This window comes from Abrus precatorius, unplaced genomic scaffold (genome assembly GCF_003935025.1).
Source record: "Abrus precatorius isolate BTA unplaced genomic scaffold, Abrus_2018 Scaffold6, whole genome shotgun sequence".
NCBI classification, from domain to species: Eukaryota; Viridiplantae; Streptophyta; class Magnoliopsida; order Fabales; family Fabaceae; genus Abrus; species Abrus precatorius.
The window spans coordinates 24,306,439-24,332,105 of record NW_020874406.1 but is presented as its reverse complement, the minus strand read 5'-3'; the positions used below and the strand labels follow the sequence as shown (position 1 = coordinate 24,332,105).

General features: G+C 30.8%; 3 protein-coding genes across 5 annotated transcripts; 1 reads left to right on the top strand and 2 right to left on the bottom strand.

Moving 5' to 3' along the window:
• Nucleotides 1–2,309: 2,309 nt before the first annotated feature.
• Nucleotides 2,310–8,054, bottom strand: LOC113869062 (KH domain-containing protein HEN4). Of its 2 annotated transcripts, none has more exons than XM_027505190.1 (7): nt 7,111–8,054; nt 5,981–6,415; nt 5,498–5,773; nt 4,851–5,045; nt 4,693–4,772; nt 3,156–3,267; nt 2,310–2,690 (listed from the first exon to the last, which is right to left on the bottom strand). In XM_027505190.1, exons 1-7 carry the CDS (start codon nt 7,690–7,692, stop codon nt 2,550–2,552), a joined length of 1,821 nt encoding a protein of 606 aa, XP_027360991.1. In that variant the 5' UTR covers nt 7,693–8,054; the 3' UTR covers nt 2,310–2,549. The 2 variants fall into 2 exon arrangements, with proteins under 2 accessions (XP_027360991.1, XP_027360990.1); XM_027505189.1 differs by having other exon boundaries at nt 2,334–2,690; nt 4,851–5,078.
• Nucleotides 8,055–16,038: 7,984 nt separating this feature from the next.
• Nucleotides 16,039–20,169, top strand: LOC113869328 (pentatricopeptide repeat-containing protein At5g65560). The gene is made up of 2 exons (XM_027505601.1): nt 16,039–19,162; nt 19,843–20,169. Exon 1 carries the CDS (start codon nt 16,236–16,238, stop codon nt 18,933–18,935), a length of 2,700 nt encoding a protein of 899 aa, XP_027361402.1. The 5' UTR covers nt 16,039–16,235; the 3' UTR covers nt 18,936–19,162; nt 19,843–20,169.
• A 1,491-nt stretch (nt 20,170–21,660) lies between these two features.
• On the bottom strand, nt 21,661–25,013 carry LOC113868722. 2 transcript variants are annotated; one of them, XM_027504563.1, is made up of 6 exons: nt 24,606–25,013; nt 23,801–24,519; nt 23,185–23,314; nt 22,432–22,491; nt 22,127–22,395; nt 21,733–22,038 (listed from the first exon to the last, which is right to left on the bottom strand). In XM_027504563.1, exons 1-6 carry the CDS (start codon nt 24,927–24,929, stop codon nt 21,915–21,917), a joined length of 1,626 nt encoding a protein of 541 aa, XP_027360364.1. In that variant the 5' UTR covers nt 24,930–25,013; the 3' UTR covers nt 21,733–21,914. The 2 variants fall into 2 exon arrangements, with proteins under 2 accessions (XP_027360363.1, XP_027360364.1); XM_027504562.1 differs by having other exon boundaries at nt 21,661–22,038; nt 22,127–22,491; nt 24,606–25,009.
• Between the last annotated feature and the right edge of the window lie 654 nt (nt 25,014–25,667).

Here is a 25,667-nt window from a genome sequence, read left to right as displayed (position 1 = left end):
AAAAAAAAAGATGAGGATGAATTTTTATAAATGGGTCTTGGAGCAAAACGATACCATGTGAATCTTTAAACAGACTAAGTAAATCCAAATATATATTCCACTTCGGTCATAGAACAAGTCGAAATGTATCTCTACCTTCATCTTGTAACAGATTTTCACTTTGATTTGTTTCATTTCTTAGTAAAATGAGGATAGTTTACTAATTGTTAAATTTAAGTATATCAAATCACGAAAATAAATATCAATAGCAAAAAGAAAAAAAAAGATGAGGATGAATTTTTATAAATGGGTCTTGGAGCAAAACGATACCATGTGAATCTTTAAACAGACTAAGTAAATCCAAATATATATTCCACTTCGGTCATAGAATAAGTCGAAATGTATCTCTACCTTCATCTTGTAACAGATTTTCACTTTGATTTGTTTCATTTCTTAGTAAAATGAGGATAGTTTACTAATTGTTAAATTTAAGTATATCAAATCACGAAAATAAATATCAATAGCAAAAAGAAAAAAAAAGATGAGGATGAATTTTTATAAATGGGTCTTGGAGCAAAACGATACCATGTGAATCTTTAAACAGACTAAGTAAATCCAAATATATATTCCACTTCGGTCATAGAATAAGTCGAAATGTATCTCTACCTTCATCTTGTAACAGATTTTCACTTTGATTTGTTTCATTTCTTAGTAAAATGAGGATAGTTTACTAATTGTTAAATTTAAGTATATCAAATCACGAAAATAAATATCAATAGCAAAAAGAAAAAAAAAGATGAGGATGAATTTTTATAAATGGGTCTTGGAGCAAAACGATACCATGTGAATCTTTAAACAGACTAAGTAAATCCAAATATATATTCCACTTCGGTCATAGAATAAGTCGAAATGTATCTCTACCTTCATCTTGTAACAGATTTTCACTTTGATTTGTTTCATTTCTTAGTAAAATGAGGATAGTTTACTAATTGTTAAATTTAAGTATATCAAATCACGAAAATAAATATCAATAGCAAAAAGAAAAAAAAAGATGAGGATGAATTTTTATAAATGGGTCTTGGAGCAAAACGATACCATGTGAATCTTTAAACAGACTAAGTAAATCCAAATATATATTCCACTTCGGTCATAGAACAAGTCGAAATGTATCTCTACCTTCATCTTGTAACAGATTTTCACTTTGATTTGTTTCATTTCTTAGTAAAATGAGGATAGTTTACTAATTGTTAAATTTAAGTATATCAAATCACGAAAATAAATATCAATAGCAAAAAGAAAAAAAAAGATGAGGATGAATTTTTATAAATGGGTCTTGGAGCAAAACGATACCATGTGAATCTTTAAACAGACTAAGTAAATCCAAATATATATTCCACTTCGGTCATAGAATAAGTCGAAATGTATCTCTACCTTCATCTTGTAACAGATTTTCACTTTGATTTGTTTCATTTCTTAGTAAAATGAGGATAGTTTACTAATTGTTAAATTTAAGTATATCAAATCACGAAAATAAATATCAATAGCAAAAAGAAAAAAAAAGATGAGGATGAATTTTTATAAATGGGTCTTGGAGCAAAACGATACCATGTGAATCTTTAAACAGACTAAGTAAATCCAAATATATATTCCACTTCGGTCATAGAACAAGTCGAAATGTATCTCTACCTTCATCTTGTAACAGATTTTCACTTTGATTTGTTTCATTTCTTAGTAAAATGAGGATAGTTTACTAATTGTTAAATTTAAGTATATCAAATCACGAAAATAAATATCAATAGCAAAAAGAAAAAAAAAGATGAGGATGAATTTTTATAAATGGGTCTTGGAGCAAAACGATACCATGTGAATCTTTAAACAGACTAAGTAAATCCAAATATATATTCCACTTCGGTCATAGAATAAGTCGAAATGTATCTCTACCTTCATCTTGTAACAGATTTTCACTTTGATTTGTTTCATTTCTTAGTAAAATGAGGATAGTTTACTAATTGTTAAATTTAAGTATATCAAATCACGAAAATAAATATCAATAGCAAAAAGAAAAAAAAAGATGAGGATGAATTTTTATAAATGGGTCTTGGAGCAAAACGATACCATGTGAATCTTTAAACAGACTAAGTAAATCCAAATATATATTCCACTTCGGTCATAGAACAAGTCGAAATGTATCTCTACCTTCATCTTGTAACAGATTTTCACTTTGATTTGTTTCATTTCTTAGTAAAATGAGGATAGTTTACTAATTGTTAAATTTAAGTATATCAAATCACGAAAATAAATATCAATAGCAAAAAGAAAAAAAAAGATGAGGATGAATTTTTATAAATGGGTCTTGGAGCAAAACGATACCATGTGAATCTTTAAACAGAGAGAGAGATAGAGAGAACAAAATATGTGTTTGTAATCTATAGGAGGTAAGCATAAAAAATCTTAAAGGAAATTAGAAAACAGTGAATCCATATTAACAATGTGAAGGTTGTCGTGTGACGTAACTATATACACCACTTATGGCCCTAACTGACGATGAAATGCAGCTTTCAGGTTTTCCATCAGCTCACTTGTCCAGTTTGAATGAAGGCTTGAAGCAAGCTCTGCGCTGCAAAGGTTTGATCTGGTGTCCCAGATATCACAACTTTCCCTCCACTTGTACCAACAGAAGGATCGTATACTGTTACACTTGCCCCTGAAATCTGGTCACATAACACTGCTCTTAAGTGTACCAAACTATGAATCTGAATTTGGTAATATCCAGTGGACAAATATGTTCATGTGCATATAACCCAAGTAGAAAATACATTATAGCACAGAATTTTCTGCTGTTTATACAGTCTTGGGAAAAAATATATAGAATCATGATCATGAAATTCTCAACATTATCGATAACTATTTATTCAATGTTAAAAGAATGTCCGTAATTTCTATAAAGTTTTGATTCCATGTTGATCAGTACATATACATACATGAGAAGACCAAGCTAAACTTAGATAATGGCCAATAAATTTATCATAGCGCAAATAAACCAAATATTACCTCAATGCAACAAATGTAACAAAATGGAATCAAATCACAATAAATCTCAGAAGAAAACACGACCACCCAACCAAAATTCACAATTAATAATCCACCATATCTTTCTAAAGGGAATAATTAAGCACCTGTCTGATTCGATCCAAATTGCCACCATCTTCACCATAAACAGAACCAAAGACGTGTTCAGAAACTACAATCTCCACAGTAGTATTTGTCACAGTAGCAAGCATGTTTCCTCTGCCAAAGTATTTCAACAAGCACGGAGGTTGAGATGTCTTAACAAATTGAAATATTTTATCTCTCCAGCACTGTGTTACTTATTTTATTGACTTCCTAAATATATTATGCCATTGGGTTCAACATCAAATAATTAGGAATTTAAAGATTTTACTAATTGAATGTGTATATGATAATGCGACCTACATAAAGGTGCCTTTGGGTAAGAAGTTAAATTAAATGTTTATTTAATATTTTTTTTCACATGAAAGCTTATGCATGAATTTAATCGTGAAATTTATCAAATTAAGTTAAAAAGAACTTTTTTACACAAGTTATATTCAAAAGTTTACTAGAGAATTATAAACTAAAGCTATTTTCACAAGCTCTCCATAAGTTCTTCCAAACGCAAGTAAATCTTTTTTTTAATAGCTTAATTACACTTTTGACCCTTCTAATTTGAAATATGTGTGATTTTAGTTACTCAACTTTTTTTTTAGCTAATTAAATCTTTCTATTTTAAAATATTACACAAATTTAGTTCTACTTAAACCTTCAATTTTTTATTTTTTATCTAAATTTATAGGTGATTTGTAATGAAATTCAAACATAAAATAATATTAAAGACATATATGAAAGAGCTAATCAACAATTTATGATTTTATAAGTCATTTTTAGCTTGTAGCTTCTTAATATAATTTATGAAAATAAATTATTTTCAGCTTATCCTATAAATTTTATCTTTAAATTTGTAGTATAAATCATTGTTTAAAAAGAACTGTATAGTATAAGTAATTAAATAAGTTATATATCAAAGCACATCTTAAAAGGTCGACATTCAGAAATTTAGTGAAAACTTAACAATTTTTAAAATAAAATTTAAAATTTTTTTAAGATGTGAAAATAGAGTTTGAATAGTTTGAATATTTTAGTTGATTAATTTGAATAGAAGGGAATTTAATCAATTCAATTAATAAAGATTTTGAGTTAAAAATAACAATGCTAAAGTTTTAGGCAAAAGAAAAAATCAACCCGGAGACTTAATGTATTTTAAAGTAAAGAAAAACTTAATTAACTCCAAAAAAAAAAAATTGGGGACCAAAATTATATTCAAACTAAAGGAACCAAAAGTGTAATTAAGCTTTTTATTTAATGAAAATTGAAAAATAAATACCATCAATCATAAAATCCTATTATTCTACTTCTAGCTATATTGTTGATGTGCCTATCTGCTGCATTTATTTCCCTAGTACCACATACGATTAATCCATAAATTCTAAGATCACTGTCGCAAAAAACAAAACAGTTCTCCAAAGAGAAATTTTTAGGGCAAGAAAAAACGTTTAACTATATAGTGGAGAACAACTTTCCCAAAACAGGAAAGAAAAGGGAAAAGGGGAAAGAACAGCAAAGATAAACATGTATTCGGTCCTGCATCATACTGACCTCCCACGTTCCGAATTCTCACTTAAATCTGTATTTGATTCTCCATTTTGTGATATTGTTTCAGCATGCACCCCTGCATTCTGCAAATATACAAACTCCTAAGCAATCTCATCCTGTGAGCCCTGGAAGAACAAGAAAGAGTTGTAATAGAAGAATACCTTCGGCAGAAACCTCCCAGAAGGAAAAGCAGATCTTCCACGGCCAAAAGAATTACCCTTTACAGGATCCGTATTCACTTTCCAATTGAATTTCTTTCTTGCCTCAGCAACCACCTCATTTGGCAGAAGATTATCCCTGATTCTACAAGTGATTTTATATAGGGCATTTTGTACGCATTGGTACCCTCCAGTGATCTGCATGAAATCCCTCTCTCTCTTAAGTTCAATCTTGACAATGGTACAGGAACAAAAGAATGTTGGAGTCATAATAAGAAACCAAGTCTATTCTGAGCGCTCAAATGCCTCAATAGTCACCCAGTGCAACAAAATAAAATATTTGTTATCAGTTAATGCCTAACCTTAAACCTAGATCGGTAGACAAAAGCATCAAACTACACCAATCACTAAGTAGATGGAACAAAGATTGGAAAGATATTGCATACTAAGTATACATACAATACAATGACACACAGGTGGTTCCTGAAAGAAACTAACAAATGAGGACTGCTTTTTCATCAGATGTAATGAATATTTTCTATGTAATATTAAAATTAATTTCAATAAGTTGGGCAGAGCTTCTAGCCAAGAATATTTGTCAACTGTTTTCTACATTTGAGACTTGAATTAGATTAAATAAATAAGTGTACCTGCACCACCACATCATTATCTGAAGCACCATTTGGAACTGGCTCCCCATGCAATATTTGTATATCAGCACCAGTTGATTCTCTCAGTTCTGAAATCAACTGACCTTCACCGCCACCCAAGCAATTTACTGTGTTTAATGCAACTAAAAGCCTCGCAGTTACAGGTGATTCCATACTCGATACTGGGAGAAAACCCTTTCCAATTTGATCTTCGATAATTCTAGCAAAGACAAGTGTAACAGCATCTTGTGCAGGAGAATAACAAGATTCAAGGTTCTGGATGAACATAAGCCAGTTCTAAATCAACAATACCAATTATGGTAAACCAGAATGTGTTTTCAAGCAGATCTATCAAATGTATGATTATATGTCATTGCATGAACACACGAGAAAGATGGCACCAAAAAAAAAAAAAAAAAACTGACAATACTAAGAGCATGAGGTGAGACAGTAGCAGCATAGTGCAACAATCACATGACTAACCTCTATAGCAGAAATGGTGACTATGCGCTCTGCAAACTCACTTAAAGGAGCTGCAAAGATAATGGAAGCACCTGTTTTACTTTCCAGAGCTCTGACTATAGCCCCTCTTTTGCCAATCACACTCCCAGCTACATTATTAGAACAAAGGATCCTGAACACAACTTGCTGTTCTGTACCTTTTGAATCGCGACTAGAGGTTTCATTAGAGTTAGTTGTCTGTTTGGGAGCATCATGCATAGATAAACCCTCCATGGACGGTAACAATGAATTAAGATGAGGAAATAGTTCAGCATTTGGATCAGAGGAGGACCTATCAGACGAGCTAACAGTTGGTGTGCTAAAAGAAACTGGAACTTTGCTTAATGGCGGACAATCTTGAAGACAATGAGATACAGCAATTAATGCTTTCTTTGCAGCCAAAATTCCACCAGTTATCTGCCAATTAAACAAGTTCCCAGATAAAGAAAAAAATTTCAAGCCATTTTTCAATGACAAGTGACTGATTTTTTTTTTTGGAAGTTCATGAAAAGAAATTCTAGATATGGAACTAGGATCTCTAACTTTCCTTTTCTTGCAATTTTAAATCCCCCACCCCCTGAAAATTATAGGGATTTATTGGTAAAAGGAAAAAGAAGTCCATAGTACTTATTGTATCAAAAAATAGAAAAAACATTTAACACACAATTTTTAAAAACAATTGAAAGTATTTAATAGAGTGTAGGACCCAAAACTATATCCAGAAATGAAGGGCACGCGTTGACACGAAAACCACGTATTCACTAATAGCATCGGATGAAATCACGATGGAGGAACCAAAAAAAAAAAAGGTTCCCATATTGCAAGAAAAATGAAACGACAATTTGCGCTACTAGAAAATCAAATTCAATATTGACATTTGACAGAGTGACACATCACATTCACTTGCCCACAATCTCAAACAGAAATCCCAATTCACTCTCACACACATTCTAATATGATTTCCATTCCAAATTAAGCAATACGGCATTTAAGAAACAAGGTCCCTGGCAAGCAACAAAAATAACGAAGGCGTTGACCATTAAAAATTTAACACGTTATTCTTTCCAATTATAACAACAATAACAGAAAAAAAAAAAAAAAAAAAAACTCACTTGAACTAACTCCTCGTCTTTAGAAGCACATTGTGGAGGAGGGCAAACCCTAATTTTGGCGCCACTAGTGTTCCTAATAGTGGTTATGTTCTTCCCTCCTTTGCCTACAACGGCACCAATCTGGGAAGTGTGCGCAAGCAATTTACACAAAACCTCGCCGTTCACGCCTTTGTTAACGTTAAACCCTTTCTCGGCCTCAAGTTCCCAAACTCTCTCAAAAACCCTAACTACAGCTTCTTGCGCGTTCGAAACCTCAACCTCCCCATCACCCAAATCGAGTCCTTTTCGGGGCGAAAGCGACCCGATTACCAATATGACCCGGTCTTCGATGCTGGGCACCGAGTCCTCGCAGTGGATTTTACACCCCGTTTCCCGCCGGAGCTGAGACACGATGGAGCCGGAGCTACCGATCAAGCCACCGACGATGGACGCGTGGCATACCAAGCGGAACGCGATCTGACCGGGGAGTACCTTGAACACGGGTCGCTTAGAACGGTTGCTGCGCTTGAACGACGCAGTTTCATGGTGATGGTGCTGCTGATGGTGGTGATCAGTTTCGGAAACAGAAGTGGGGTCTTGCATTGCGTGAAGTGTGGGTTCCCAGGTGAGATCTTATTCTCATGAGGGTGAATGGGCACGCGCTTGGTCCCTTGAATCGGAAGGAAAGGACAAGAAGAAAGTGTAACGTTTACAAGGTTAAGACTTTCTTCATTACTGTAGCTGATTCGAGAGAGAGAGAAAGAAAGGGTAGAGTGTAGAGTGGTGAAATGGGATGGAAGGAACGCGGAAGAAGCTCTGAATATCGTGGACCTTTTTCAAAAAAAAAATATTAATGTTCGGTTTTATTATTACTTTAGAACACAAGTTGAGGTTAATGTTTTGTTATGGAACAGTGATACTGTGCCTGTAACATTGTAAAAAGTCTCAATTGAAGGTGTTTGGGGCGCAGAGTTGTAATAGGGTGTTTTGTATTAGGGTGCTTTGACGAGGAATCTGAATCTGGGATGTGAGTTTAATTGAACAGTTAAACGTGATTGATGTTTAATGTTTAATTGTAAGAATCTAAAAATCAGCGACTTAGTTTGTTCGTTGTCCAAGTTGACACCAGATTGTGACTCAGTCCACTAGGGTCTTCAATGGGAGTGACGGAGATTTTAAGACTGACTTAAATATAACTTTTTATTCTTATAACTCACAAGACATTAGTTGTAAATTGTAATTTTGTATTTTTTCATTAAAATAAATCATTAGTTTTGTCCTTAAAATATATATTTCTGCTTATATAATAAATTTTAGCTGTATTTATTGGAAAAGCATTTTAAGAATTATTGTTTTATATTTCTCCTTTTCAATCATGTAACTACCTTTATATTATGTATCTAATATTATTTACAATATTTTAACTTTTTTAAATAATATTATTTAAATTTAACATAAACTTAAAATTTACATTTGATTTTAAATTTTTATATTTTATATTAAATTAAATATATTTATTAGTAATTATTTTTATATTAAAATTAATATTTATAATCTTTTTTAAGTAACTATAAATAATAAATAATAAAGAGAAATGATATTTTTATATTAATATAAGTCTAAAAACTCTTACACTTAATCTAAATTTTTTATTTAACTTATATTTAACTATCAATGAAGTAATAAATTATAACTCGTTAAATATAAATTAAATAAAAAATTTAGATCGAATGTAAGAGTCTTTAGACTTACAATAATATAAGAAGATCCTGCCTCAATAATAAATATTTTTACAAAATTATTGTTTTTAAATACTTTTTAAATTATATATATATATATATATATATATATATATATGAAAGGCATGCATTTATTATGACTTTTTTTTTTTTAAATTCATAAATTACAAGATTTTTGTAAGTGCAAATGATTCAAAATTAACATTTTTATTCTAGACCATAAATATTTTTAGATTTTTTTATACAATTATATTTATTATGATTTAAACTTAAGATCACATATTAAGTTAAAATAACTTCCTATCAATTAATAACTTTTATTTTATCTCGTTATATCTTTAGTTATAGAGGTGTTCATGAATTGAATTTTCAAATAATCAATCTAGATCCATTAAAAATTCAATTATATGAATTGGATTATAAATTAATCCATTTTAATTTTTTTAAAATCGGTTTAAATTTGGTTTAAAATCAATTCTAAACCATTTTTACATATGGTAAAAATATACTATAACTATTTTTTAATTATTATTAAATTATTATATTAAAAAATATTTAAATTTTATAATAAATAATATAACATTATATATATTTATTTATTTATTAAACACCAATATTTATTAAAGATAAAATATGAATACAAGGAGTATTCTAGTCTATTATATTAACAAAACATATTTAGATAATATTTACGTATATTTTAATTTATTAATAATATTTTTTATTTTTATATTTTATTAAAGTAATAAATATTTAAATATATTCTACTTTTTATCATCTATCACATAAATTAATTATATGAGTTGAATTTTAAACTATTTTATTTTATTTTTTAATTGATTTAAAAATAATTTTTGTTGAAACTAGTTTTAAATTTTGTTTTACGTTGAATTAGTTTTAAATTTAATTTTATATTTTTAAGGTAAAACTAATTTATTATACAAAATATTACATTAAATTAGTGCATTTCACAAAAATTTTAACAATATTTATTAATATATTATATTTTATAGGAGTATATAAAATATTTATTTTTTTAACTTATTTTTAATAAACAAAGTTTATAGTAAAAATTTAAATTAAAATCTATAAAAATAAAAATTAATAATATAAATTATAATAAATTTTTTATGTTATAATATTTTAAAAATTTAAAAAACATAAATATAAAAATAACAATGATAATTAATTTAAAAATATTTATTATATTTTAATATCTTTAATTATTTTAAATATTTAGTTTTAATTATAAGAATTAAGATTAATAAAAAAATATTAGTAGTAAAACATAGTCACAATAAAACTTTGTAAACTAATATAACGCTAAAATTTAATAAATAAAGATATAAAGTTGCTTCATACATATGGATTTAAATAACTAAAAAAAAATTCAGTTTTAGAAAATGAATTTATACACTAAACTAGTTACACAAATATAGTTAATAAAAAAATTGGTTTAATATGGATCTAGATTTTTAAAACCAAATTGACATTGGTTATGGATTGAGTTTATAAAATTAAATTTTTTGAACACCCCTATTTAGTTATATGCAATTTAGACCATAAATTGTTAAATTGTGCAATATAACACCTTATACTTATTAAATTATACAAATAATTTATTTTGTTCTTAAGACATTTAATATAATAATTAATTTCTTATGTGTTTCTTTTGTGCATAATTTGTTAAACAAAAATACTCATTTAAAAAAGAAAAAATATTTTTTATCTTTTGTATTTTTAATCTTGAGTTTTTAAAATGTGCAACTCAACTCCTATACATGTGAAAAATATATGAGGAGTTAACTATCATAATGAATCTTTTTGTAATGAAAGAAATGATAAAAATAACTCAAGTTATTTGATAGATGTTTATGATCTAATCTTTTTAAAGCTTAGCTTAACTTGGTTAATTTAAATAATAAACGTAATTTTAAATTTTTAAAAAAATTTATTAATTGAATAAGTCATTATTGAGCTTAAGAAAAATCCTATTAAGTTTGATAAAATAGCATATTTAAGATTCATAAAATTTATATGTTAAATAAATTTATATAAAAATTATAATATAATATTATATTAAATAAATTAAAATTTAACATAAATAAAATTTTGAATTAAAATTACTAATTTTTTTAGTTAGAGTTGGAGAGTGTCATACTATATACCCTTTAAGAGATTGTGTGCTGTTTGCTAGAATCTTATGTGTGACTTTTGCTTAATTTATCTTGTACATTTAATATTTATTTGCATATGTTTGTTATATGCTTAGCTTTTTACTTATTTAAATTAAATATATAATTTAAAAAGTGATAAATATGAATATATAATTTTATAGCAAATATTTATGATGTTGAAACATTTTTTTATAGCTTATTTAGATATAAATTTTATGGCCTTTAAAACATACCTATTAGAGATCTCAATACAAAATAGGTCATTAAAATGATTAATATGTCACATCAAACTTTTAAAAAAGTCATATTAGATTTAATAAAAAATTTATGACTAATAATATATCAAATTCAAATTAACTTAACTTAGTCTATTTTCATCTTAAATGTAAAGTTTTTTTTAATAATTTAGTAAGTATAAGATGTGACGTTGTATAATTTAAAAACTCAAGGTCAAGATTGCATATGACCAAAAGTGCATGATAATAAAGAGAATTTTCTAAAAAAATAATAATTATGAAACTCATAAAAATTGGAATAAATATAACAATAAAATAATATTTTCTCTCCTTTTTTTATTTAAAAAACAAAAACCCATATAAAGAAAAAAATTATAAGAACAAAAATTTGGGTACGAGAATACAAACAAAATTACCAAGAATATAAATAGGCAGCTTTCTAATATCAAAGATCCAAAACCCTATAAAATAAAGAAAAATGCGCCGCTGGGAAGAGAAGGAGAAGGGTTTCCCACTCGATATGGGGGCTCTCCTTCATCCATTTTGTGGAGGAATTCTCTTCCCTCTATGGAGGTGTTATATCCATATTTAGTCAATTATTTTTCATTTTAGTGAGAATTTTGTTTCTCGCTTATGTTTCTCTTTCACTTAGCCATTGTTTTTCCTATTTATTGCCATATTTTCTATCTCGTTCTGTTCTCACCATTTCTTCTATCACTTTTTCGTCCTACATCATATCTTGGTGGATCCACCCCTACAACCATGGCCTTGTGTTGGAGCTCTCTAAAAGCCACAATTAAATCTATTGTCATTTTTACTATAAATTTAGTTCATGCAGCCTTCAATCGAAACAGTTGCAGCAAAATCTTTTATTATAAGATGATGATTCAAGTTGTATTCTTAAGTTCTTATTTAGAATTTCTGTTCATCAGGCCTGTTATTGGATTATGTGATGATTCAAAAGAAAATAAATAAAAAATAATGGAAGTTCTTTACTGTTTTTTGAGATTTTATATTATTAGATAAAATTGTTCAACTATTATCGATTTTGAAGGTGCATGCTTATTTTTTTTATTTAATCTAATTTATAATTATTGCAAAGCTTATTTAATTTATTATCAATTAAAAAAAGTAAAGTTATGACTAGAAAAAAGAGTTAATAATTAGAATTTTTTATCTCTTGCTAAAATATTTAATGACATTATCTTTGATAACAAAAAAAAGTAAAGTGTTAGGTTAAATATTTAATAAATTAATTTAGTGACAATATTCTTTAAAAATTAAGCCAATCGTAATTTTAAAAAAATAAGAGATTAATGTGTTGAATTTTATAATATTAGAAGATAAAATTGAGAATTATTTTTATCATATAACTTTAATAATATAACTCACTATTACTCATATTAAGAGTGAACTATTAAAAAATGTTATTGAAAAAAATAACAGTCAATCTCAATGTAAGTATATTAAATAAAAGATTAAAAAATTAAATATTTTTAAACTGGAAAATAATAAAGATTAAAAGACATAGGAATTTAAAGATTTCCATCGTATTGTTTGAAAGTAAAATTTATTTAATTATAAATTTAAATTTAATATAAAGTAACTTCAATTCAGAATTTTTTTTTAAGAATGAATAACCATTACAACTTGCAATAGAAGTAGTACAAAATTAATTAAATATTTCATTTAATAAGTTATATATTTAAAACTCACAATGAATATAATTAATCTCAAATCCATATAATTGTGAGGGAAAAAATATGTTGGGTTTGACTCTTAACTATGTATCCAAAAAATTTTAACTTGTTAAGCTCATTTTGTTTCACTTAACCTAAGTGAAGAAATGTCTTTTAGATCAACAGAGTGTGTTAATTTTGTAGCATTTAGGAAGAGAAAAATAGAGCAAAAAAACATATTCACATATTCACATGTTAGTTTCAGTAAAATTGTGATTTTTGCTTCGTTCACTGTTGGATTAGGCTAAAATTGGACAACAGGTTCATGATACATCATCCTTCATTTTGACCATTGGAATCATGGATTGATAGTCTGTGATTGTAGAAATTAATTTTATTACATGGCTGATAAATAAACTTAAGAAGCATCCTCCCTTAAGAAAGTTAGAGTTGTTTGAATTGGTGCATTATGATATATGTAGTTTATTGAAGATAAAGTCGTCTAGTACTGCACTTTGCTTTCACTACAGAAAAATGACCAAGTGCTTAAAAAGTTCAAAGAATTGCATGCTTTGGTTGAGAGACAGTAAGGCAATAAGCTAAAATGCATTCATACTGATAATAGTGGTGAGTACTGTGAGCCCTTTGATGTCTATTGCAAGCAGCAAGATATCAGATATGAAAAGACTCCTCTTAAAACTCTTCAGTTGAATGGTCTAGCATAGAGGATGAATAGGACTTTGGTTGAAAAAGTTAGGTGTATGCTTTCTGAAGCAAAGTTGCCTAAGCATTTCTAAGGAGAGGCATTGTTTGCAATATTGCATGTTGTTAATTGTGGTCTTGTAGTTACTTTAAATTTTGAGGTGCCAAACAAAATTTGATTTGACTAAAATGTTAACTATGATTATTTGTGTGTCTTCAATTGTAAGACATTTGTTCATGTACCAAATGATGAAAGATTAAAGTTGGATGCGAAGACAAGGCAATGTATCTTTATTGGTTATGGTCATGATGAATTTAGCTACAAGTTGTGTGATTCTTTTCAGAAGAAGCTTGTTAGAAGTCGTGATGTACAATTCATGGAAAATCAAATCATTGAAGATATTAACAAGATAGAAAAGACTATATTCGAGAAAGATAGTAATCTGACTTACGGTAAATCGATGCGGTTGCCTGTTCACAACCTTGACAGTATTGAGATTGATGCTCAAAATGGTGAGTAACATAGTGATGTTGATGATCAACAGGTTAGAGATGAATTAGAGATTCTGCTTAATGATGTTCAAGGTGGAACATGATATGGTACATAATGATGATCTTGATGATACACCCAAACTACCACAAATACAAGTCCCTCCCAAAGATCCAACAGACCAAGACAACTGTCTTCGAAGCGAGAATCACAACTTTACTAAAGTTGACATGTGAATATACGAACCATTTTTCTATCATCTTTTTCTCCCAAAAAGCTACGGAATTAATCTCTTGACTCGTAAGACCCTTCTCTACTTTAGTTAAGTAAGACAAAATAGACTTTACAAATTTGGACTTTTTGAACATATAGTCCGAGAGCTCAACCCAACATATTCAAGTTGTATTCTTAAGTTTTTTTATAAGATTTTGTTAATTAAACTTGTTGCTAGATTATGTGATAATTCAAACATAAATAAATAAAAAAGAATGAAAGTTTTTTTATTTTGATATTTTTCTCAGTATTTATTTATGTAGAGAATGTATTTTTTAAAATTTTATATTATTAGATAAGACTGTTAAACTATTATCAATTTTGAGTGTGCGTGTTTAATTTTTTTTATTTGTGTTTTGATGTTTTTTATTTAATATAATTTATAATTATTTTAATGCTTATTCAATTTATTATCAATTAGAAAAATATAGTTATGACTAGAGAAAAAGAGTTAATAATTTAAACTTTTTATCTCTTGCTAAAATATTTAATGACAAAAAAAAATTTAAAGTGTTAGGTTAAACATTTAATAAATTAATTCTGTAAAAATATTATTTAAAAATTAAACTAATGGTAATTTAAAAAAAAAATAAAAGATTAATGTGTTGAATTTTATAACTTTAAAAAATAAAATTAATAATTTATTTTTATCATCTAACTTTAATAATGTAATTTGCTATTAGTCATATCGAGAGTGAACTATTAAAAAATATTATTGAAAATAATAAAAATCAGTCTCTATGTAAGTATATTAAATAAAAAATTAAAAAATTAAAAAATTAAAAATTGGAAAATTATAGAGATTAAAAGATATAGAAATTTAAGGAATTTTATCATATTATTTGAAAGTAAATTTTATTTAATTATAATTTTAAATTCAATATAATTTAATTTCATATAAAGTAACTTAAGTTCAGAAAATTTGTCTTTTTTAAGAATAAATAGCCATTACAACTTACAATAGCAATAATACAAAATTAATTAAATATTTTATTTAATAAGTTATCTGTTGAAAATTCAAAATTAATATAATTAATCTCAAAATCCATACAGTTGCAAAAGAACTCATATACTGTGTCACAGTGAATATTTTAAATTACAAAACACTTATTCTATTTTCTTATTTTTATAATAATAAATGTTAGCAAAATGACGTTTCAAATATAATTAAAATTTATAAAATTAAGTATGACTCACTCATAATTTGTTTTTCTAACTTTCTTCATTTATAATTATACTTTTCCTTGTTATAATTTAATTTGTATAGAATTTTAGTCTCTAATTTTTTTAATAAATTAAATTTATTTATTTATTAATTTTGAAAAATTATTTCATAAATTTTTTTTATACCACCAATTTAATATAACTAGTAAGCATATATGATTTTCATATAACAAAAAGTATTTACATAGTATTCATAAATTTGAAAAAATATTTTATATTTTTAAAAATTTAAAGTTTTAATTTTTAATTTTAAAAATATTTATATGTTTTTTAAATATATTTCTAACTTTCATTATTTATTGATATATTTAATATAAAATTAATAGCACTAATTATTTCACAAAAAATAAAATACTTGCAGTGTAAAATTTACCCCAACAAAAATCGAACAATCTTGACATTAGATCAATCTGAAAACGAACAAGGGAGTGCAGCACCCGCGGCTGAGGATGAACCACGATACCATCACATGCTTGGCCCAAATTACTCGACCCGGCCCATTTTCCACGCAGCCTCACAAACGCATGCCACTTTTCTTTTCTTCTTCTTCATCTTCTGTAGCACTTGATCGTCTTCGTCGATCAATGCATTGGAAAGATACACCCTTGTTTGTTCATGGGTTTTAAATGAGAAAATTCACGCCCCTTTTCTCCTTTCTTCATCACAATCACTGTCATTTCCTCAAACCCTTTTCTTCAACTTCAATCGCTTCTCTCTCTCAACAGCCCGATCTTCCTTCTCAGATCTTCACCATTCTCTCTCGCCCCAAATGGCGAAAAGACCCTTCTTTTAACACCTTAATCCCTTCTCTAACCGTAACCCACCTCTCTTCCCTCTTCAACCTCAACCTTGACCCTCTCACCGCCTTGAACTTCTTCCGATGGATCCATCGCCAACACGGTTTTATCCACACCGCTTATTCATATGAACCCCTTCTCCTCATTCTCGTTCGCAATGGGTTGCTTCGTGCTGCCGAGAATGTTCGAAACTCCATGATCAAGTCTTGTGCTTCCCCTCACGATGCTACCTTCGTGTTGAACCTCTTGCGTCGAATGAACACCACTGAGGATCAACAACTTGCTTTTAAGCTTTCTATTACTTCGTATAACAGGCTTTTGATGTGTTTGTCGCGTTTTGTTATGATTGATGAGTTGAAGAGTTTGTTTAAGGAGATGTTGGATGATGGAGTTGCCCCTAACTTGATAACGTTTAATACAATGTTGAATGTTTATTGCCAGTTAGGGAACGTGGTTGTGGCGAAGCTTTTTTTTAATAGGTTGCTAAAAGGTGGGTTGTTACCTGATTCATTCACGTACACTTCATTGATATTGGGTTATTGTAGAAGTCAAGATGTGGAGAGAGCTTATAGAGTGTTTCGGATTATGGCGCAGAGCGGTTGCCGGAGGAGCGTGGTTTCGTATACTTATCTTATACATGGTCTTTGTGAAGCTGGGCAGCTTGATGGAGCTCTCGAGTTGTTCTTGCAAATGAAGGAAGATCGATGTTTTCCCACTGTTCGAACTTATACAGTTCTTATAGGTGCTTTTTGTGAGTCGGGTAAAGGGGTGGAAGCCCTGAATCTCTTTGAGGAGATGGTGGAAAGAGGTTGTCAGCCTAATGTTTATACTTACACTGTGTTGATTGATTACTTTTGCAAGGAGGGCAGGATGGAGGAGGCGATGAAAATGCTAAACAAAATGCTGGAGAAAGGTATGGCTCCTAGTGCTGTCCCGTACAATTCCTTGATTGTTGGATATTGTAAACGGGGAATGATGGAGGATGCCTTGGGTGTTTTGGGTCTAATGGAGTCGAATAAAGTTTGTCCAAATGCTCAGACATATAATGAATTGATTTTTGGTTTTTGTAGGAGTAAAAGCATGGACAGGGCAATGGCATTGCTTAACAAAATGTTTGAAAGTAAGCTGTTGCCCAACGTCATCACGTATAATACATTAATTCATGGGCTGTGTAAAGCAGGTGTTGTAGATAGTGCTTTTCGCCTGTTTTATTTGATGATTAAAGATGGCTGCAGTCCTGATCAGCTGACTTTTAGCTCGTTGATAGACTGCCTCTGTAGAATTGGCAGAGTTGGAGAAGCTCATCAGATCTTTGAGTCCATCAAAGACAAACACATCAAAGCAAATGAACATATATATACAGCCTTGATTGATGGATACTGCAAAGCTGGGAAAATTGAAGATGCCCTTTTATTGTTCAAAAGGATGCTTGCTGAGGAATGTTTGCCAAACTCCATCACGTTTAATGTATTGATAGATGGCTTACGCAAAGAGGGTAAAAGGCAAGATGCAATGTTGTTGGTGGAAGACATGGTAAAGTTTGATGTGAAGCCCACTGAAAATACTTATACTATTCTCATTGAGGAAATATTGAAGGAAGGTGACTTTGACCGAGCTAATGAGATTCTCAACCAAATGATTTCCTCTGGTTATCAACCTAATGTGGTCACATATACTGCATTTATTAAGGCATATTGCAGCCAGGGAAGATTACAGGAGGCTGAAGAGATGATGGTCAAAATTAAAAATGAAGGCATATTGCTTGATTCCTTGATCTATAATATTTTAATCAACGCGTATGGGTGTATGGGACTGCTAGATAGTGCATTTAGTGTTTTCAAAAGCATGTATAATACTGGTTGTGAGCCTTCTCGTCAAACATACTGCATCCTAATGAAGCATCTAATAATTGAAAAATATAAGAAGGAAGGCAGGAATCCTGTGGGACTTGATTTCAGTTTAACAAATATGTCTGATGAAAATGTAGATATATGGAATATAATTGACTTTGAAATCACAACTGTGCTCTTTGAAAAAATGGTGCAGCATGGTTGTGTGCCTAATGTAAACACTTACAGCAAGGTTATTAAAGGACTTTGCAAAGTGGGACGCTTGACTGTAGCCTTCAGGTTGCTAAATTATATGAGAGAAAGTGGAATCTCTCCCTCTGAAAATGTTCATAATACCCTTCTTAGTGGTTGCTGCAAGTTGGGAAAGTATGGGGAGGCAGTGAGATTGTTAGATACTATGTTGGAGTGTAGTCATTTAGCACATTTAGAATCCTATAAGCTTCTTATTTGTGGGCTTTGTGCACAAGGGAACAAAGAGAAGGCTGAAGCAATTTTTCGTAGTTTACTACAGTGTGGGTATAATTATGATGAAGTGGCTTGGAAAGTTCTAATTGATGGCTTAGCTAAGAGTGGATATCTTGATCAATGCTCAGAATTTCTGAATCATATGAAGAAGAATGGTTGTGTGTTACATTCTGAGACGTATTCTATGTTAATGCAGGAGCTGAACAGAATTTAACAAAATGATTGTATATTTTTCCCTGGAATGATACTGGTGGAAACCGATTGATATTTTTTTTATGACTCTGTCTAAGGTTGTACTGACAACACCTGAAATTTGTATTACTATATCAGCAAGTTAGCTGCAAACAGCTCTTTCTTCAAATATGGTAACACTTCAAGGGCACAGCCAAGGTTAACTGTGACATCGACGCAGCTTGAGAGAAAACAGCAGAATATCAAGAGGCAAGTGACTATTTATATTTTTTCCTACATTGCATTCCTCTTTGTATCTCCTAATCCCTTGATGCTGATACGTAATTTAGTTTTACAGTTTATGTCTGATATTTTGGTACATTATTTTTGTGTTGATAATTGCATTTGTCTTACCTTTCTTGCCACCTTCCTAGAATCAACTTATGCTTTTCAAATTTCTATTAAATATGAAATTGTTTTTATTCTTAGTGTTGACAAATTCATGTTAGTGGTTATCCATGGTATTGATCATTGTTGGAAATAAATGGGGAAATTTTTGTTATTAAATTTATTCACATTTTCATGTTGAAAATAATGACTTGTGCTAATGATTGTGCAAAAGAGAGGGAAACCTAATTTTGGTTGATAAGCAGGCTTTTGGTCCAACAAAATTGAGCTTTTTGCTTGTCCACTCTGGTATGGACAAACTAATGTCTTTTGTCATAAATGAGTTTGGTAATTCGTCTTATATTTGTGGATGTCCCGTCCATTTCACTCATTTCTGTTCAATATCGGGATGTAGCCAAGTTATTTGCTTGTTGATGTGAGCTTTGATGTGGTCCTTTGCACATGATCCGATATAAAATGAGACTAGTCTGCTCATGAAGCAACTGAATGAACTATACCCTTTTCCTAAGCAGCCACTACTTGTCCCTTCTTCGTTTTTGTAGGTCAACTCTCTGCAACTCGTGGTCCACAGTTGAGGATGTGGAATGATAACCCAGATATTTTACTAGTTCAATGTTGTCTACTGTAACTCCAACAACTATAATTGCAGGCTCACGAATAAATTTCAGTCAGATCCGTTGGTATTGGTCGAATTCATTTCAAACCTATGTAGTTCCTGTAGTGATGGGAGCTTAGTCTCCTACCTTAATTGGAGTAATCAGTAATTGCCTTTTGGAGGTAGAACAAAAGTTATAATTGTTCTAACAAAACCTACAGAATTTTTTACGCAATTTTGTTAACATAATTGATGAGTTGGACATTTAAATTTACAACGACTGAAGGAAAAATTTTGGTCAAAAATTTCTCTAGATTATATTATTATTGTCCCAAAATGATTATCAATTAATAGGACAGAATTTATCATGTGAATTTTTATTTGTTTATATTTCCTCTGCTTGCCAATTATAGTTCTTCCCAAGTGTGTTTTACGTTGTTGTGATCTGTTATCATTTATGGTGTATATTATATGGTTATTGATCTAGAATTGTAACTCAGCACCTAATGGCACTTTGGCAATATAATAATTTGTGATATTTATTTTTTTAAAATAAGATTCAGGTTTTCCTTTTCAAGCGAATATACCAGCAGCACGGGTGCTCTGGGAAGATGTCTTTTATATGTTGTTGGAGCGTTTGTATAAAGCCATGAATCGATGTTTTCAGAAGTAAAAAATAGTCGCTACCATTTAACGTGCCCTGGTTTTCGTGTTATAAGTATCACTGTTTGTCGATTTGTACATGAACTTGAACTTTGTGATTTGTTGGCTAATGTTAAGAAGTGATTTTAGAACATTTGTTAAGGATTTAAAAAAATAATATATATATATATATATATATATATATATATATATTAAGGGTATTTGAATTCACGTTGAAAAGTTTTTAATGAAATTATTTTCTCTCTGATTTTGAAAATTTGATACATTTTTATCGACTCAATGTCTCTTTTCACAGTTCTTTTATTTCTAAGTTAATCGGTAATTTTAAAATGAAGTGAATTATCTTTTTTTTTTGTTACAGATGAAGTGATAGTTTAAGAACATAGATTAAAAACAGATTTACTCTGATTTGGGTAGCAATTATCATAAGGGAAGAAAAAGAGAGAATTCTATTTCTGCAAAAATGTTATTAGTTTATTTTATTCGTGTAGTGCGGTAAATGATCAAATGAAGAGAAAAAAAATGTTTGGTATATACACGTGCTTAGTCTGTTTAAAGTCGGGGAAAATAGACCAAGAATTTATGCTTAAAATCTAATACATTGTTCTCCCTCCATCTCTCTATTAAGGAGTGGCTGATTCTAATGGTGCGTAACTAATTTGTTTTTAAATAAGATTCAATGTCATAAAGACATTAGTTAAATAATTGAAAGTAAATTTTATTTAATAAAATTATATTAAACTGCATTAAAAATATTAACAACATTTTTAATAAAAGTTTTTCACATTATTTTTTTTAATCAATTCCTTAAAAACAACGGTTAACATTTGTAAGAAACTCAGAATTGTAGTGTTATTTCATGAAAACCCTTTACGAACCCAAAAATACACAAAAACTTACCTTTACCCACAATGTATATAGCTTAAGCAGTGAGCAAGTTTTGTGAAAACCCGCGAAAAAGCGCTATCCGAAGCGTTCAGATTAAAAGAAACGCTCGTTTCTTGAATGTATAGGAAGAAAGTTAATGATGCACAATAGAAATTTTCCTTGCAATTTATATCGCTGTCAAACAATTAATTACAAACATTAAAGCAGATATTTGCTAACAAAATTTTATCTTTTTTTATTTGTTACGGAACACCGCTAGAAGAAATTGGTATATTTAGTGAACAATTAATTCAATAAATATATGTTAGATCCAACATGGTACGGTTGGAATGCATTGTATGGGCTATTATACAAAGTAAACTGAAGAAAGGCTATATTACAATAAAGGCCAGAACAAATTTTAAGACCATACCAATTTTATAGGGCCTCCAGGGATGCACACACTGGCTGATTAAAAGACTAGAAAAACTATTTACCCGTGGGAGAAGTCAGCCTATTTTCCTCTGAATCGTGCTTAGCTGTAGAATCCCCACCCATCAACTCCTGGAAGCCCTCCACCTTCACAGGTGGGGTTCTAACCATGCCAATGTTCCTATGCAAACAGTAAATTAATATAAGTGTTAATAAAGATAACATAAAAACCACCCTAACAGCAGCATTAATTTATTTGAGTAACGTACTGCGACTGCATTTGGGGGATCTGTAAGGAACCCATATGTCTGAACTGAGAACCAGGTTGAGAATGGAAATTAGACATTGCAGCCATCTGCTGCTGCCTAAACTGCATTTGAGCAGGATGTCTAGAATTGAAGGTACCACCATCATGTGGTAAATCTGATGGGGTTTCAATCTTGACTTGAACCAATGGTCTTTCCTTATCTATGTCCATAGTAGGGCGGGGAGTAGATGCTGTGCGCCTCCTCATTCTCTCTAACTGCTGCTGCTGCTGCTGTTGTTGTTGCTGCTGTTGCAGCTGCTGATAAACCATATTATGGGAGTGCATAATCTGCTGCATATGTGGATGCATCTGCCTTTGCATTTGAACCTGCACATTAGCAATACATTGGTAATACTGCATTGCAGAAATCATTAGTAGAACTTGCAGAGAATAGATCAAAAAGCTCTTAATGAAGAACGAGTTCAATCATGCAAAACAACTGCACTAAAAACATAAAGGATGCATGCAGAAATTTGTTCAATCAGCACAAATTCCCTGCTTCACATGATACAATAATTGGTGAGAGGGGAAGGGCAAACACTTTTTTTAATGCAGATTCCAAAGTTCAAAAACTCAAAAGAAATAAAGAATTAACATCAAACCACCACTACATCTACTCAAGAAAAAGGGAAGGACCACCTAATAAATCATGGATATCGAAAAAGCTGTTAAGAAAAAAGCATGAACGAATATAAAAATAGCAGCATATTATATAAATTGGACATGAGCAGAAAAATTGCAGTCATGGATATTGAAAATGGCATGCAAACTGCAGTCTCAAATATACATCATAAGCCACATTCGTGCAAGAATCAAGACATGTTTGGATGGACAGAACTTGAGCTGCTGTGTCCTCAACTCGCATTCAGATTCAAAATATAGAAATTCATTTTTGATGGATCAAGAAAAAATCATGATTAAACTTGAGGCTCACTGCCTGCTCCTTCATTCATCCATGCATTGAACTAGTAGCTCACACTCACAACATCATATAATGCGCAAGGAAATAGATATAAGTACTTGTTGAGGTAGCCGAAGGGAACTCTGCTGTTGCTGCACCTGTGGCTGAATTCCATGAACTTGTTGCTGAGTTTGTTGTACAATATTCTTGGAGCCATCTTTAACCACATCCACTAATGGTGCAAAGTTGCTGTTAGCAAGAGCAGAAAATGTTAAAATGCATCCATGGCATGTCTAAGATATTTTGATTTGAATGCAAATACAAATCAGGATAATATTGCTTAAAAAATGCATGCACAACCACAATACAGATATGCAACAAGAAGGTCACGCTACCATAATTTGTTATATGTTCCTCTTCTTCCTCTCCCTCACTGATTCTTGAGTGTTTATGAATAAAAGTAATTTTGACATATTAGAGCAATCACCTATTTAATATATTAATGCACAGTAAGATAAACATATTTATTTATCCATGGTAAACCCTGAATTCATAGGAAGATTTCGGTACAGGATAACAAAGAAACACATCAAAATAAGACAAGCTACAACAGTATCGAAAATAGATATCCAGAAAGAGCAGCAAATTTGTATTAAAACAAGTTTTTCTTTGCCTTTTAGACAATTTAATATAAAATTTCCAAAAACTTAAAAACACGAATGAATTTAAACTTACCTAAAACCCAATGTTTTAAGCAACATCTTTAGAAGTTCAATGGCGGAGCACTGTTTCTTATAACTATCAGCAAGCACTCTAAGATTTTTCCCTATTTTGCAGATACGTTCGCCCAGCACTTCAGAGAAGTCCTCAATGGAAGCTTCCATGGCACCTTCAAATCCCACACCCAACAACACACGCGCCACCGCCTTCTGAGACAGCATCACCGCTTGCTCAGTCCCAATAACCTTACCGTTTCCCTCAGGCCCAAATTTCCCACGGCCCAAGGCCCCTCCATGTTCCGCATTAAGGTACTCAGGCTTAATACCTAGCCTCTCAATCATAACAGGATTCCTGGTCGTGATAGGAGGCAACATATCAAGAACACTAAACACCTTCACTTTCTGCAAATTCTCCACTCTACTACTCGGTGGAAGAGCACTCTCAGGCACGCAATTAAACACATACGTTATCTCCGGAAAAACAGTAGTATCATCGTCAACTAAACCACCACCATTCGGTTCCGTAACGGAATTTCCATTCGGATCTTCCTTAAATGCGACGCGCCGTTTCTTATGATTACTAGCATACGCAACATACGAAGCCATCTCCGCCGGCGAACGCGGAACTAAGTTCTTATTAGCCTTATACTTCTCAATGACTTGACTGTACCACGATTCAGGAAGTTCAGATTCGACATACCTGGATCCGGTAGCAGAAGCTGTTTTGGATTGATTCTGCATTAAACCAGAAGATAATGATGAAAAGGAAGCAGGAATTTAGAGAATTAAGAGAGAAAGGGGAGAGGTAGGGTTTTGAAGACCTTAGCGTCGGGTGAAGCGTTGTCGACGGTGAAGTAGATGTCGTCGGGGTGGAGTTGGAGAAAAGAAGGATTGAGGCGAGAGAGAGAGGGGTTGGGGAAGAGAGAAGCGGTGGCTTTGTCGAAGAGGAGGGCGCGGACTCGGAGCTGAAGGGGAATGTGAGAGTGAGACTTAGAGGTGATGAAGGAGTCCCAAGCGGAAGGGGAAGAGAGAAAGGGTCCGAAGTTGGCGTAGGTGGAGTCGCCCAGCCAGGTTCGCCACGCTCCAATCGTGTCCAGCTTCCGCGCCAGCTCGTAGCCGCGCCCGTCCTCCCCTAGCAGAGCCATTGCCACTGCCACCGTCCAACCAACTGGTCCCTCAGTTTCGTCTGTTCCACTACTTACTCTTCCCAATCATCAACTTTAACTGGGCTAGACTCTCCATCCTATCAAACTGGGCCCGCCCCATTAAAGCCTTTTTTTTGTCAACAGAGTCGTAGGAAAAACACATGCAAGTGTCTAACTTATTATTAATATTATTTATTTATTTTATTATTTATTTATTAAATCATTGATATTGGATTCTGAGTGGTTAACTCAATGACTCTAAAAGACTAAGGTATTTATGCAAATCAAACTAAGTATATTTCAGCATTTTTATCTTTTTAATATATATTCAATATTTATGAACTACAGCTTTTTCTTTTCTTATACATACTTTTATGCTTTTAAAATTATATTTAAAATTTGGGAAGTCAACCCACAAAATGGGTAAGGTGAGTAAGTTATTTATTTATTTTATGTTAACAGTTAAAATAAAATTGTCTTATTAGAATTGAGATACTGTAGAAAGAAATTGTAATCATTCAAGAACAAAATTTTATCTCATGAAATTAATTTGCTTAAGCAAATTAAAATTAAATGTTACGTTCTTCCACAAATTGGAGAAAATCAGATCTAAAATATGATTTTTAGAGTTAACACAAAACTTAATACTTTTGTGTATTTTAAATTTAAACTCATTATATATGTTGTTACATCTAAAAACTAATTTTTTAAATTTTAATTTTTTTTATTAATTCTAAC